Genomic DNA, 14008 nt, shown 5'->3' with positions numbered 1-14008 from the left:
GTGATTTTCCTGCTCAAGATCTTTCTTTAACAGTTATAACATTAGCTGATTAGCACAGCTTGACCGAGTCCCAGTCTATCACCTTGTTGGGCCAAGGTGCCATTGATGCTCTAATATTAAGTTTCTAATTTTAGTGCTCATTTCATAGACAGTCTTTGCATAAAATACATATATATATATATATATATATATATGGACTTCCCTGGTGGTCCAGTGGTTAAAACACTGCATTCCCAATGCAGGGGGCCTCGGATTCGATCCCTGGTCAGGGAACTAGATCCCATGTGCTGCAACTAGGAGTTCGCATTCTGCAACCAAAGATTCCACATGCCTCAGCCAAATAAATAAAATACTGAGTCAGTTTTGAATGTTGAAAGCAGATAATCATATTTAAATATTGTATCTGAGCTTTCTAGTATCTTAACCACTAAAAACTTAGTATGTCCAAAACTAAACATATGCTCCCTCCCAGACGTGTTTCCCTTCTGCTCCCACTCTCAGTGATGATACAATACCCATCTGCTGAGTCGCAGCCCAGAATCTGAGTCACTCTGGCCTCCTCCCACCTCCCTGATGACCTGAATATAAAGTTTCTCTTTAACCTGAGCAGCTGTGTGATGGTTTCGGAGGCAGAGAAATGAATGCTGTACATACTATTTCTTTTCTTCATCTTGCTCTCTTCCTATGTCCTCCTCCCTTTTATAGATATTTATTGAATACCTATGGCTTCCCAGGTGGCTCAGTGGTAAAGAATCCACTTACCAATACAAGAGACATGGGTTCATTCCCTGGGTTGGAAGATCCCCTGGAGAAGGAAATGGCAACCCACTCTAGTATTCTTGCCTGGAAAATCCCATGGACAGAGGAGCCTGGCAGGCTACAATCCACAGGGTCACAGAAGAGTCGGACATGACTTAGCGACTAAACAACAACAAAAATTGAGTACTTGTTGTGGGCCAGACACAGTATTAGGTGCTGAGGAAACAAGTTCATAGGCTGGGAGCAGGAGCAGATGTGTAAGTTACATTAGACCAACAGACCTCCATACAAGGTAGAGCGAGTCAGTTCCTATAAAGGGGGTGCTGCTTCCTGAGTCTTAAATAACTGTTTTGAGATTACTCGGTAGTCAACAAGGGGGAAAATCTCAGGCAGAGGAAACAGCATATGCAAAGTCAGAGGTGTTGGACCAGCTCATGGTAGGCCAGAGAACTGTGTGTAATGGTTTCGAGATCACGTGGAGTGCAACTAGATAGGGAGGCAGAAACCAGGTCATGAAGGCCCAAGAGGATAAGTCAAAGAATTTTAATTCTAGGAAGTGGAAGCCATTGACAATTGGGGGTATTCAAGTAAACAAATTAGTTTTGCATTTTAGAAAGGTCACTCTGGCAAAGTATGAAAAATGGATTAAAAGTCAGAGACCTTGGGGGGGGAAAGGCCTCTTCATAGTTTAGACTAGTTGTGATATTGAAACTAGCATAGAAATGGTCTTCTCTGTGTCTCAATAATAGAGAATCTACCTGCCAATGCAGGAGACACAGGTTTGATCTCTGGTTCTGGAAGATCCCACATGCTGCGAACAGCTAACCCTGTACACTGCAATGACCGAGCCTGTGCTCTAGAACCCGGAAGCTACAACTACTGAGCCTGTGTGTGGGAATTGCTGAAACCCAAGCGTCCTAGACCCTGTTCTCTGCAACAAAAGAAGCCACCACAAGGAGAAACACATGCACCGCAACTAGAGCGTAGCCCCTGCTTGCCACAGCCAGAGAAAAGCCTGTGTGCGGCAACAAAGACCCGCACAGCCAAAACCAAATAAATTTGTTTTTTTTTAACTAGCATAGAAAGGAAGAGCTAAGGAGGCACTTACTAATAGGAGAGCAATTTAGGAACTTTTGATTAAATATGAGTTGTGGAGGAGAGAGGAGACCTGGATGGACTTGGGTTTTAGGCTGAAAGACCACAAAGCTAGAAAGCAGAGGGTGGAGGACGGATTGGAAGAGAATATGAATTTTGCTTTGGATATTTTTAATTCCTAGTGCTAAAGGAATCATCCAGAAGGTATTGTGCTGTTGGGGATAAAGTGGAACTCCTGGGAAAAGTAAGGAAAAGGCAAGTAGAGGAGGCGGTGCTTCAGGAGATTGTTATTCCAGAGACCATGGGAGGAAAGAGCTTTAAGAATAAGTGGTCACCAGGGTCATATGCTTTTGGAAGTTCATGTGACGTTAGGATTCGAGAATTTCATTTGTGATCCAGAGAGGGCTGCTATGGCTGGTTAGCTTTGAGCTGCAAGACAGTAACCTGAATGGGGATGAGCCACTGCAGAGAGGGAGCTTTAGGGTACAAGCTTTAGGAGCAAGAAGATACAGGATGCAGTGAAGTTCCTCATGAAAGTGAGAGCCACTTAAGGAAAGTGGTGGGACCCAGGACATGGGTGGAGGGATGGAGGAGACCAAGAAGGGTGAGATGGACACAGGAGCTGTGAGGATCAATTCACAAAATTATCAAGAACTTGAGGAATCCACAGGTGATAGTTTCTATCATTTCTACAAAGTAGGAATCTAATGTCATTTGTGAAGAATTAAGCAGGAGACACCTCTTCCATTGAAGGAGGCAGAAAGGCAACAGCCAGAAGGAGGAAATCAAGGCATCTGAAAAGAGTTAAACAGACCTGGCTTCCAGCAACCCACTGACTCAGGACTTGAACCAGGCCCCGCCAAAGACTTTCTCCCAATTCTACGCTTCCTTGGTTCTGTTGAGTTTTCACCAGGCCTTTTTTTTTTTTCTTTTTCTTTAAATACAAAAGAGAGAAGAGACTTTCTAGTATTAAGGGAGGGGAACTAAAAAATAAAATAAAAAACTCCTCAATCTTTTATAAATGTGTTTAAAATTGGGTTTTTTTTTTTTTGGTCCATTGTCTCAAATTCATCTGATCTCCTATTAGCTCAGTTTTGGAAACTGCCTGCCGCCGACCCTCCAGGACAGACAGGCTGAGGACAACTTTATGACCCAGAGCCGAACAAGATGCACTGTGGGAGGTTACTATGTATCCTGAGAATAATTGGAACCACACTTTTTGGAGTTTCTCTCCTCCTTGGAATCACAGCTGCTTATATTGTTGGCTACCAATTTTTCCAAACGGATAATTACTATTTCTCTTTTGGGCTATACGGTGCAGTTTTAGTATCACACCTCATCATCCAAAGTCTGTTTGCCTTTTTGGAACACCGGAAAATGAAAAAATCTCTAGAAACCCCTGTTAAGTTGAACAAAACTGTTGCTCTCTGCATTGCCGCGTATCAAGAAGATCCAGGCTACTTACGGAAATGTTTGCAATCTGTGAAAAGGCTAACCTACCCCAGAATTAAAGTTGTCATGGTCATAGACGGAAACTCAGAAGATGACCTTTACATGATGGACATCTTCAGTGAAGTCATGGGCAGGGACATGTCAGCCACGTATATCTGGAAGAGCAACTTCCACATGAAGGGTCCTGGTGAGAAAAATGAGTCACATAAAGAGAGCTCACAACATGTCACCCAATTGGTCTTGTCCAACAAGAATATCTGTATCATGCAAAAATGGGGTGGAAAAAGAGAAGTCATGTACACGGCTTTCAGAGCACTGGGACGGAGTGTGGATTATGTACAGGTCTGTGATTCAGACACCATACTTGACCCTGCCTCATCGGTGGAGATGGTAAAGGTTTTAGAAGAAGATCCCATGGTTGGAGGTGTTGGGGGAGATGTCCAGATTTTAAACAAGTATGATTCCTGGATCTCTTTCCTCAGCAGCATGAGATACTGGATGGCTTTTAACATAGAAAGGGCCTGTCAGTCTTATTTTGGGTGTGTCCAGTGCATTAGCGGACCCCTGGGAATGTACCGAAACTCCTTACTGCAGGAATTTGTGGAAGACTGGTACAATCAAGAATTTATGGGCAGCCACTGTAGTTTTGGAGATGACAGGCACCTAACGAACCGAGTGCTGAGTCTGGGCTATGCAACGAAATACACAGCTCGATCCAAGTGCCTTACTGAAACACCTAAGGAATATCTCAGGTGGTTAAACCAGCAGACCCGTTGGAGCAAGTCCTACTTCCGAGAGTGGCTATACAATGCAATGTGGTTCCACAAACATCACCTGTGGATGACCTATGAAGCCGTCATCACTGGGTTCTTCCCTTTCTTTCTCATTGCCACAGTAATCCAGCTTTTCTACAGGGGTAAAACCTGGAACATACTCCTCTTCTTGTTAACTGTCCAGTTAGTGGGTCTCATAAAATCATCTTTTGCCAGCTGCCTTAGAGGAAACACCATTATGGTCTTTATGTCCCTCTATTCAGTGTTATACATGTCAAGTTTACTTCCCGCCAAGATGTTTGCAATTGCGACGATTAACAAAGCTGGGTGGGGTACTTCTGGAAGGAAGACCATTGTTGTTAATTTCATAGGACTCATCCCCGTAACAGTTTGGTTCACAATCCTCCTGGGTGGTGTGGTTTTCACCATTTATATGGAATCTAAAAAGCCATTTTCAGAATCAAAACAGACAGTTATAATTGTAGGAACATTGCTCTATGTATGCTACTGGGTCCTGTTTTTGACATTGTATGTGGTTGTCATCAAGAAGTGTGGCAGGCGGAGGAGGGGACAACAGTACGACATGGCGCTTGATGTATGATCTTACATTTGGTGTTTGCAGTTATAGATGCAGACACATGCACACAATCTTCATCCCTCCAGGGGACTGTACGGTGTGTTGGCATCAAATAATGCCACCAAAGGAGACATATCGCTGCTGCTGGGACTTGAACAAAGACATTTGTATGGGCTTATTTTAATTCTGCCAAAGTAGAGTGACACACCAAGAAGGATGACTCAGATTTAACCTAATATTTCTATGAAAATGGGAAGAATTCTTTGTTCATGTGCTCTTTCCTTCCGTTTGCCTAACAGTGTTCTGCCCTATATACCTCACTAATGATGACTTACCTGGGTTGTTGTTCAGTAGCTGAGTTGTGCCCGACTCTTAGCGACCCCATTAATGGCAGCACACCAGGTTTTCCAGTCCTTCACTATCTCCTTGGATTTGCTCAAACTCATGTCCATTGAGTTATTATGGAAGAAAAGGATTTTGAAACTCAAGGGAAATTTCTTTCAACATATACAACCCTAACTTATGGACTGTGTTGATAGCTATTTTTTTTTTTTTTTTTTTTTTAGAAAATTTTTCTGTTTAACTACCAAGTGAAATGCCAAAGGATATTTTACAGGCCATACTTTTATATAATTGTACTGTTTTAAAAGTTTGTATGCCAATCTTAAAACAAATTGTGCATATTTTTATATTTTACTCCTCTGCCAAAATTCACCTATTCTTCCTTTTTTTTTTTTTTTAAATAAAAGAGGTTCTGAAAAAATTCATACTTGAAAAATGTCTACCCAAAATGTGAAGCTTGGTTGACTGATATTATTCATGATAGAAAGAATAAAGTGTTTCTTTCTTTCTACCTTTAAAATTGAATAGTTTATTTCTGTGAAAAAGTGCTTAAACTTTCAATATTTTAACTTTTTTCATTTATTTCATTTTTTAATATTCATTTATTTGGGAGCTCTTGTAACTGTTTATTTAGTTGCAGCCCACGGGATCTTCCAACTTCATTGCAGCACATGTGATCTTTAGTTGAGGCATGTGGGATCTAGTTCCCTGAGCAGGGCCCCCTACATTGGGAACAAGGAGTCTTAACCACTCCCACTGGATCACCAGGGAAGTCCCTTTCTTCGTTTATTTTAGAAAAGGCCAATATATCTGTCACACTTTGGAAGTAGAAATTCACACTTACATGTACCAAAAAGAAGTCCTTGAAAAGCAAAGCTAAAGGGGTAGAAAAATGCAATTTTTTCATAAGATTGAAAAAAAAAAAAGCGAGTGCTTGTTCTCAAAAGAAAGCACTAGGTATCCAGCAACAGATGAAATTTACGTGTCAAAGACAGTCTTTGGAGATTTTCATAGTGTTTTTCCAGGCCATGAAGAAGCAAAGTGGGAAAAATTATCTGTGTAATTTGGACAAATACAGTACAGTTCATCATTTTGTTCTGTGACCTGTATTCACTGGATCCTGTCCATATGTTGAACATATTTCACCTACCTTTTTTTTTTTTCCCAAAGTTTTTTTTTTTTTCTAAAGTTCACTTTGTTGTTTAGTCGCTAAGTTGTGTCTGACTCTTTGCGACCCCATGGACTGCAGCATGCCAGGCTTCCCTGTCCCTCAACGTCTCCCGGAGTTTGCTCAAACTCATGTCCATGAGATTTATATGGGTGAGTAGGATAAATTATAACAAGGATAAAGCATATAGATTCAAAACTGGCAGAATCAAGCTTTACCTATTATTATTTAACTTTCTAGGAAAGATTTTTTCTAAATTATACAGATAATTGCTTCATCTCTTCTGTTCTTGTCCTACATAAATATGTTCACATAGTAGACATGGTATCAAGGTTTAATATTAATAGCTGTATCAAGAATTGGCACATAAAAAATTGATGGACCAGGTACCCTCAGCCTGGTTCATTTAGCTACTCTGGGATCTTATTTATCTAGTTTGACTTTAGAGATGACCCATCTTGCCTTGTAGCTGGTGCTCTGTAGACCTGTGTTAAAAGCACAATTGAACACATGAAGAGCTGAATAAAAAGTATTGTGATGAAGCAGAAATGTGGAAAAGTGTTCAACCATGTGTTTTCTGCCTTTCTGCTTCCTTTTTATGCAGACACCTATATTCCATCCATTTTGCCTAAGAAAAAAACTGCACAGCCTACCTTCAGAGTACAAAAAGGTTCATAATGTTCTACAAAGTATACTTGCACTGATTGGAGAGCTTGTGGGAAGCAAACAGACCATGTCATTAAGTGAGACTAACCTTGAGTTTGCCTTTCCAACTATTTATGTTCTAAGTTAAGCTTTCAGTTCAGTTCAGTAGCTCAGTCGTGTCCGACTCTTTGCCTTAGTAACATTCAAGTGTCAAATTCTCTCCTTCTTATAAAAGATTGAATGAATTGCCCGAATTTATTTTAGCAATTATTCAGTGTATTTCCATGGAATTTTTTGTAAATAAAATATTTTTGATAAGAAACAAAAGAATTAAGCAGGAGAGATAGGGTAGAAAGTGAGAGAATGTGGATGCTTTGGCCCAACTATTGAGGGGGATGAAAAGGGCTTCAGACCAGGGTTGAACCCTATTATTTTTTTAAAAACTATATTTATTTATTTTATTATTTATTTGGCTGCATTGGGTCTTAGTTATGGCATGCAGGGTTTTCAGTGTGTGATGTGGGATTTTTTTGTTGCAGCACTTGGGCTCAGTAGTTGCAAAGCACAGGCCTGCCTGTTTCAAGGCATGTGGGATACTAGTTCCCTGACCAGGGATTGAACTCAAGTCCCCGGCATTGCAAGGTGGACTCTCAACCAGGGAAATCCCAGATCTTATTCTTGGTTGAATGACAAGAAGGGTGAGAGGTCCAGCTCCTGCCTTACCCAGAATTCCATCCCTAAGGTTGAAGCACTTAGACCCCCTCTCTGATGCTCCAACTACACCCCTACCTTTGACCTGGTTCTTTGTGCTCTAGGCTCATTGCCTTTGATCAAGGGTGTGGTTTTTCCCCATTTGTAACAAGGACAAGGGCTTGCCAGGTGGCTCACTGGTAAAGAATCCTCCTGCCAATGCAGGGTACCTGGGTCTGATCACTGGGTCAGGAAGATCCAGTGAAGAAAATGACAACACACTCCACTATTCTTGCCTGGACAGAGGAGCCTGGTGGGCTACAGTCCATGAGGTTGCAAAGAGTCATACACGACTTAGAGATTAAACAACAATAACAAGGACAAACTGTGGTGTGACAGATTCCCCAACTCTAATAGAATGACTCTTCAAAAGCAGATGTGCTAGAATTGTTGGTTACACAGAAAAAGAAAGGCATCAGCCACTCAGTTCAGTGACATCCTAGCATTATTCCTTTTTTTTTTTCTTCCAGGGGTCTACTATGCAACTGCGTACTGGATGCCTACCGAGAAGAGAATACAAGTCAAAAATGTCCTGGACAGGAATGGGGATGCCTATGGCTTTTACAACAACTCTGTGAAAACCACAGGCTGGGGCATCCTGGAGATCAAAGCAGGGTATGGTTCTCGATCCCTGAGCAACGAGATCATCATGTTTGCCGCCGGCTTTTTGGAGGGTTACCTCACTGCCCCGTAAGTACCCCAGTCATGGTAGAGAACTGCAAGGCAACCTCTGTCCCTTTCTTTTTTTCAGCAGTAACATTTTTCTTCCTAGCATTGTACACTAGAATTGAAAAGTCACCGTGGTCCTTCTCAGATGATAGAAACATCGGAATTACATTTACAGCGACTTCCTTGGTAGTCCAGTGGTTAAGACACCGAGCAAGGGGCCTGGGTTCAATCCCTGCTCGGGGAACTAAGATCCTAAGTGCTGTGCAGTATGGCCTAAAGTTAAAAAAAAAAAAAAATCACAATTACATTTGTATCTATAGTCATGCCTGCCTAGAAGGAGCAAAGCTCCCAGTTGTGACATTTAAAACATTTCCCTCTCATGAAACTGTTGTAAAGACAGCTAAGCCATTTCATCTCACTAGTCATTCATTGTCAGGGAGAAAGCAAAGGGAGATGGAGTGGCTCTTTGAGAAGCACAAAACAGAGAGGGTTAATTAAAAATTAATTAAAAATAAAATGTAAGAGCATTTATTTTCAACTGTCCTAGAATGATACTTTCAAGTGGGCAAAGATTCAATCAAAAATTGAAATTTTGATGTCTTAACATGAATGTTCTATTGTTGTTTGATTCTTGAGTTCTTCCTTTGTCTAATGAAAATAACAAAAATGTAGTTATAATAATGCAATCATGATGCATCCTTTTTGGAGAACTCTTCCTTGGAGAAAGGAAAGTTGCAAATTATTTAAACAAGCCTCATTCTCCCTTTGATATAAAATATCTTGAGAACTTGGCTTTCTTCTTTTTATGCTCTGTGACCTAGATCGCTGAGTGCAAATTTAACCAAACCTTATTTTCCCCTGTTGCAGCCTTACTCATAGTAAACACAGTGCTGGTCTTAATCTGTTTCTAAGTGCTGGCAATTATATCAAATGTTGAATGGCTAATTACTGGGCTCTGGCTGCTTTTTTTTTTTAACCTTAAACTAAAAATTCCTGTTTTTATCGTTCTACCAAATTTTTATTACCTTGCCATACAAGTCCCCTTAGTAGGGAACTCTCTATTTGGAGATGTAGAAAACTATAAAGTGAATACGATGTTTAAAAACATGTTTAAAACTGTTATTCTGCATGTAACAATCCAGACTTTTTTCTTTTTCCCTCCAAATCCTTATCTGTTTCTGGATCCACTGAATTCTCATTGCATTCTCTTTTTTAAAAAATTTTTATTTTTGGCTGTGCTGGGTCTTCGTTGCTGTGCAAGCTTTTCTCTAGTTGCGGCGAGCAGGGGCTACTCTCTAGTTGTGGTGAGCAGGGGCTACTCTCTTGGTGGTGGCTTCTCCTGTTACAGAGCACAGGCTCTAGGGCCCTCAGGCTTCAGTAGCTGGGGCTCCCAGGCTCTAGGGCTCAGGCTTAGTAGTTGAGGCACATGGGCTTAGTTGCCCCTCGGCTTGAGGAATCTTCCTGGATCAGGGATGGAAGACGGATGGAATCTGTCTGCATTGGCAGATGGATTCTTTACCACTGAGCCCCCAGAGAAGCTCCTGATTTCAGACTCTGAATCCGCCTTCCCTAGGATCCTGTAGCAGCAGCCTGGGGACCAGGGATCAGGAGTGAGGGAGGGGCCAGCCTAGGAAGCTCACTCATCACAGGATCCTTGAGGAAACGTTGGGAAATTCTCGGCAGCATTTCTGCTGCAGAAAACAGATGAAAAGTGATTTAATCATTAATCCTATGGGAGTCTGAGAGGAAGGCACCCCGGTGGACCAGAGCAGCCAACGGAGGCTTTGTGGAAGCAGTGAGTGGTGGGTCAAGCACGAGAACCTTAGACTTAGCCAAAATCATTCAAGGTGGAAGGTAACAGAAGAGAGCCCTCAAGAAAGACACTGAGTCTGAATAAGTTGCATTTACAGTGACCAGGAGTGGAGGCTCCAATCGAGCAAGCAGGGACATCTGGTTTAAAAAGGCAGATGGCAGCCATGTCATGGAAGCTCTGGGTAGAGGCTCATTTGACGGTGGTCATTCTCTATTTCAAGCAGAGGTTTCTTGAATTGGAAAGACAGCCTCTCTGTTCATCTCCATCAGTATTTGTGATTGTGGAAACTCCCCGGCTGCTCATGATGGGCTTCCCCTGTGGGTGGTACCAGGAATCTGAGAGGAGCTTTGCTCTGCGCGGGATCTTGTTGTATCTCACTGAGCCCGAGAAGATGCTGGTGAGCAGGAAGTTGCCTGATAAAGGGTGGAAGAGGGTAGATGGAAGAGTGAGATCAATATTTGTATGTTTGAAGGAGAAGAAAAAGAGAAAGAGAGAAAGGAGAGGACAAAAAGGAAAGAGGAAAGGAAGGAAGGAAGGATGGAACAGAACAGGGAAGAGGAGAAGGAGGAGGAGGAAGAATTATCACCAAGGGATATCCCTGGCTGTCCTGCGGTTAGGACTCTGTGCTCTCACTGCCGAGGGCCCAGGGTCAATTGCTGGTTACGGAACGAATTGCCCATGAGCTGCGTGACCAAACAAATAAATATATGCTACTATTTTTTTTTAAATTATAACCAAAACCCTCTTTTTATTTATTTTTTCCAATGTACATTTTGGCTATGCTGGGTCTTCACGTGACACACGGACTTAGTTCCCCAACCAAGGATCGAACCTGTGTTCCCTTCATTGGAAGGCAGATTCTTAACCATTGGACCACAAGGGAAGTCCCCCAAAACCATCTTTAGAAGGGCATTTCCCATAAGTTCCTTTCAGAGGCTGTCATTCTGACTGCATTACTGAGAAGTTCAGTAAGTAAGGGAATTTCTGAATCAGCACACATTCCAAGGCTCTGTGCCTTGCTCACAGCTCAGAGCCATGGGATATGGTCCAGCAAGCATCAAACAGACCCCTGGCAATGGGCTGGGGAAAAGGGAGGAGAGGGAAGTGGTTACCTGCTTCCTCTCTGATATGGTCCAGGGGGTGAAGGCTTAGTACACATTCTGTGGTGCAAGAGTTTAATTTGGAGAAAGTGCCAAATGAAGTAGAGAACTGGGGCTCACAGAGACACGAACTCTGGCAGGGAAGTAGGGTGGGAGGGGCAGGGGGGTGTGGTTGGTGAGTGGCGACTGGAAGGTTTCCTGGAATTGAGACTCTTAGACCCAAGGCCCCATCAAAGAAGGACTGCAGCAGTAAGCGCTCCATGCACTGTCTCAGCTGAGCAGGGAGGCCGTGGGGCTCCCTCCGAGCAAAAGTATCGAGCATTCTCTGAAGCAAAGCAGAAGTAGCTTAAAATATCAACCCTCTGGAAGGACTGTAGCCACGGACCAGCGGTGGAGAAACAAGTCACAGGCTAGAGTCTTTTGTTTTCAGCTACACAAGGGGAGTCATATGAAAAGCAATAGCATCTTTATACCCAGGCATCATTTCATCCACTTACAACATATACTGCTGGAGACTATTTTGCAAAGTACAGTCCCACGTACCCAGATGCAGCCTTGGTGCCAGGGCAGAGAAGGTGAGTTTGTGCCAGAGGCCAGAAGAAAGAGCTGTCTTGTTTCCCTCTCATTTCACAGAGTTGCTCATGCAGCTGCCAGGAGCAGTGGAAGGTATAGGCCCGCCACTTTCTTCCACTTTTAAAATGGAGTGTTCCTTATAGCCTCCTGCACCTCCTGGGGGCAGAGGTGTGTGCAAGGTCGGAGATCATGGGATGAACGACTTGAGATAGACAAGGATGTTGGTTTGACGACCTCGGAAAATATCATTTGAAACATGAAATATTCAAGAAACCAAATCAAAACGCAAAGACATATCCTCATATGCTCCATCATGGCCTTTGAAGCATTCAGCAATTTGCTGCTTCTCTGAACTTTTGCAACACTCTCCTGGGTCCAACCCTTTGTATCAATTCTCTATGCTGAAGCTCACGGCCGTCTACCTGCGCTGCTTCTGCAGGGTGATCTCGTGTGGAGCAGCGGCACATCCAGCTTAGAGCAGGCACTCCCTGTTTTCTGGGGTTTCTCTCACTGGTTTGCTCTTCTTCATGTTCTGTTCTTCCTCTTCTTTCGATGCCTCACCCCCGTCCCCCGAGGAACCCCCTCCCTGCATGGTGCACCACGCGTTTCACATGCGCCCGTGAGCGGTGCCGTGATGCTCCTTCCACCTCTTGCACATCCCCTTCCTAGCAATTCTTCAAGCTATGATTCCTAACAGCCAGATGCTGCTCTTCACATCTCTACTGATCAAAATACTGCTCAACCTCCAAGACCCGTCTCAGACGCTGTCTCCTTGATGAAGCTCTTTCTGATTCCATTTCTACTGGGTCAAAGCCCCATCCTTCTCCTCCACCATCTCTTAGTGCTTTGAGGACAGGGTCCCCCTCTTTCATCTGTGCATACCCCAGAAGCCCAGCACAGCACTTCTGCCACCAGCACTTACGTAACAGGCTTGTTAAGTTGAACTGAATCCTGTTGTTGTTCCAGTTTTATTAGAGATGAATCAGAAGTGTGAGCTACCTGTTTCCATGTAATGCCCTGTCTAGCAGCCTTGGCCAGATGGAATTTCCACCCCCTCCCCCTTTTTTTTTAAACTCTACTGGGGTGGCTCCCTAAGAGTTGCAAATTAAGAGTCTCTGATGGCTCACTAATGAGGTAAAAGCTGATAAACAGCCATAGATTGATTTTTAATAAAATGAGTCATGAGACCTTTCTGGAAAGAATGGTGATGAGGGTGTGGGGACCTGGCCTGCTCTAGTTTTTAGCAAAGCAGCTGATCTCGTGCATTGCTGGAGCAGCTGCAGAAATGACTTCTTCAGGGTTTACCCAGCTTGGGTGAGTGAATTCCATGCAGCCAACACTTGTGCTGGGTTCTGGGAATGGAGAGACAGTGGGGAGTGAGTTCCTCAGTACTTTCCTCAGTCTTTTTGAGTTAATGTGTTGACACAACAGTTGCTGAAACTATGATGAAATGATATTCTAGCAAGATTTTGACACAAGTAGAGAAAGTAGAGAAAGCAGTCAAAAAGTAGAACCTTTTCAGTGTTTGTCTTATCATCAAGAGATACTTCAAGAATCTCCTCCATACCCCCAAACTTGCTCCTTTTGATATCAGAAACTGACTATGGCTTCTGGTCAAGGCTGTAGACACATCAAAGATAAGTAAGACACAGTTCCACCCTCAAATTTTCAAATGACACATCAACCAGTAATTATTTGGAACTTAACATGAACCACAAAATGGTGATGATGATGATAATGACTAGCATATGTATATATATATATAATTTAAAATATGTCAAGCATTGTTCAAAACATTTTATATATGTCAAATTACTTGTATGAGGTGTGTTAGTTGCTCAGTTGTGTCCAACTCTTTGCGACCCCATGGGCAGTAGCCCACCAGGCTCCTCTGTCCATGGGATTCTCCAGGCAAGAATACTGGAGTGGGTTGCCATTTCCTCCTCCAGGGGATCTTCCCAACCCAGGGACTGAACCCACAACTCTTGTGTCTCCTGCATTGGCAAGTGATTCTTTACCACTGAGCCACCTGGGAAGCCCATTAAATTATTTCATCCCCAACAGTGCTATAAGATATATATTATTTTTATCTCCATATCATTGATGAGAAAACTTGGGTACAGAGAAGTTCAGTAACTAGCTGAAAGTCACAAAGCTAGTAAGCAGAAGCCAGGTTTGGAAACAAGCTACCTGGCTATGGAGTCCATGCACATGGACACAGCACATACACAAATAGATTAATCACAATGGGATATACTAAAGGAGCCTGATCCAGTCTCAGACCCAGGAAGT

The 14008-nt window shown here is 42.9% G+C and overlaps 2 protein-coding genes across 2 annotated transcripts in view; both read left to right on the top strand.

The window, feature by feature from the left end:
- PLBD1 (phospholipase B domain containing 1) overlaps window positions 1-14008 on the top strand; it is an 86524-nt gene that overhangs the window by 14816 nt on the left and 57700 nt on the right. The window contains exon 2 of the mRNA XM_043441508.1: window positions 8032-8251. Within this exon, the coding sequence (XP_043297443.1) occupies window positions 8032-8251 (220 nt within the window). The remainder of the gene's footprint in view (window positions 1-8031; window positions 8252-14008) is intronic.
- LOC122423949 (hyaluronan synthase 2-like) lies at window positions 2931-4680 on the top strand. The gene has a single exon (XM_043441507.1). The coding sequence runs from the start codon at window positions 3022-3024 to the stop codon at window positions 4678-4680; it is 1659 nt and encodes a 552-aa protein (XP_043297442.1). The 5' UTR covers window positions 2931-3021.

This window comes from Cervus canadensis, chromosome 21, assembly GCF_019320065.1.
Source record: "Cervus canadensis isolate Bull #8, Minnesota chromosome 21, ASM1932006v1, whole genome shotgun sequence".
NCBI lineage: Eukaryota > Metazoa > Chordata > Mammalia > Artiodactyla > Cervidae > Cervus > Cervus canadensis.
This window is presented reverse-complemented; position numbering and strand designations above follow the sequence as displayed.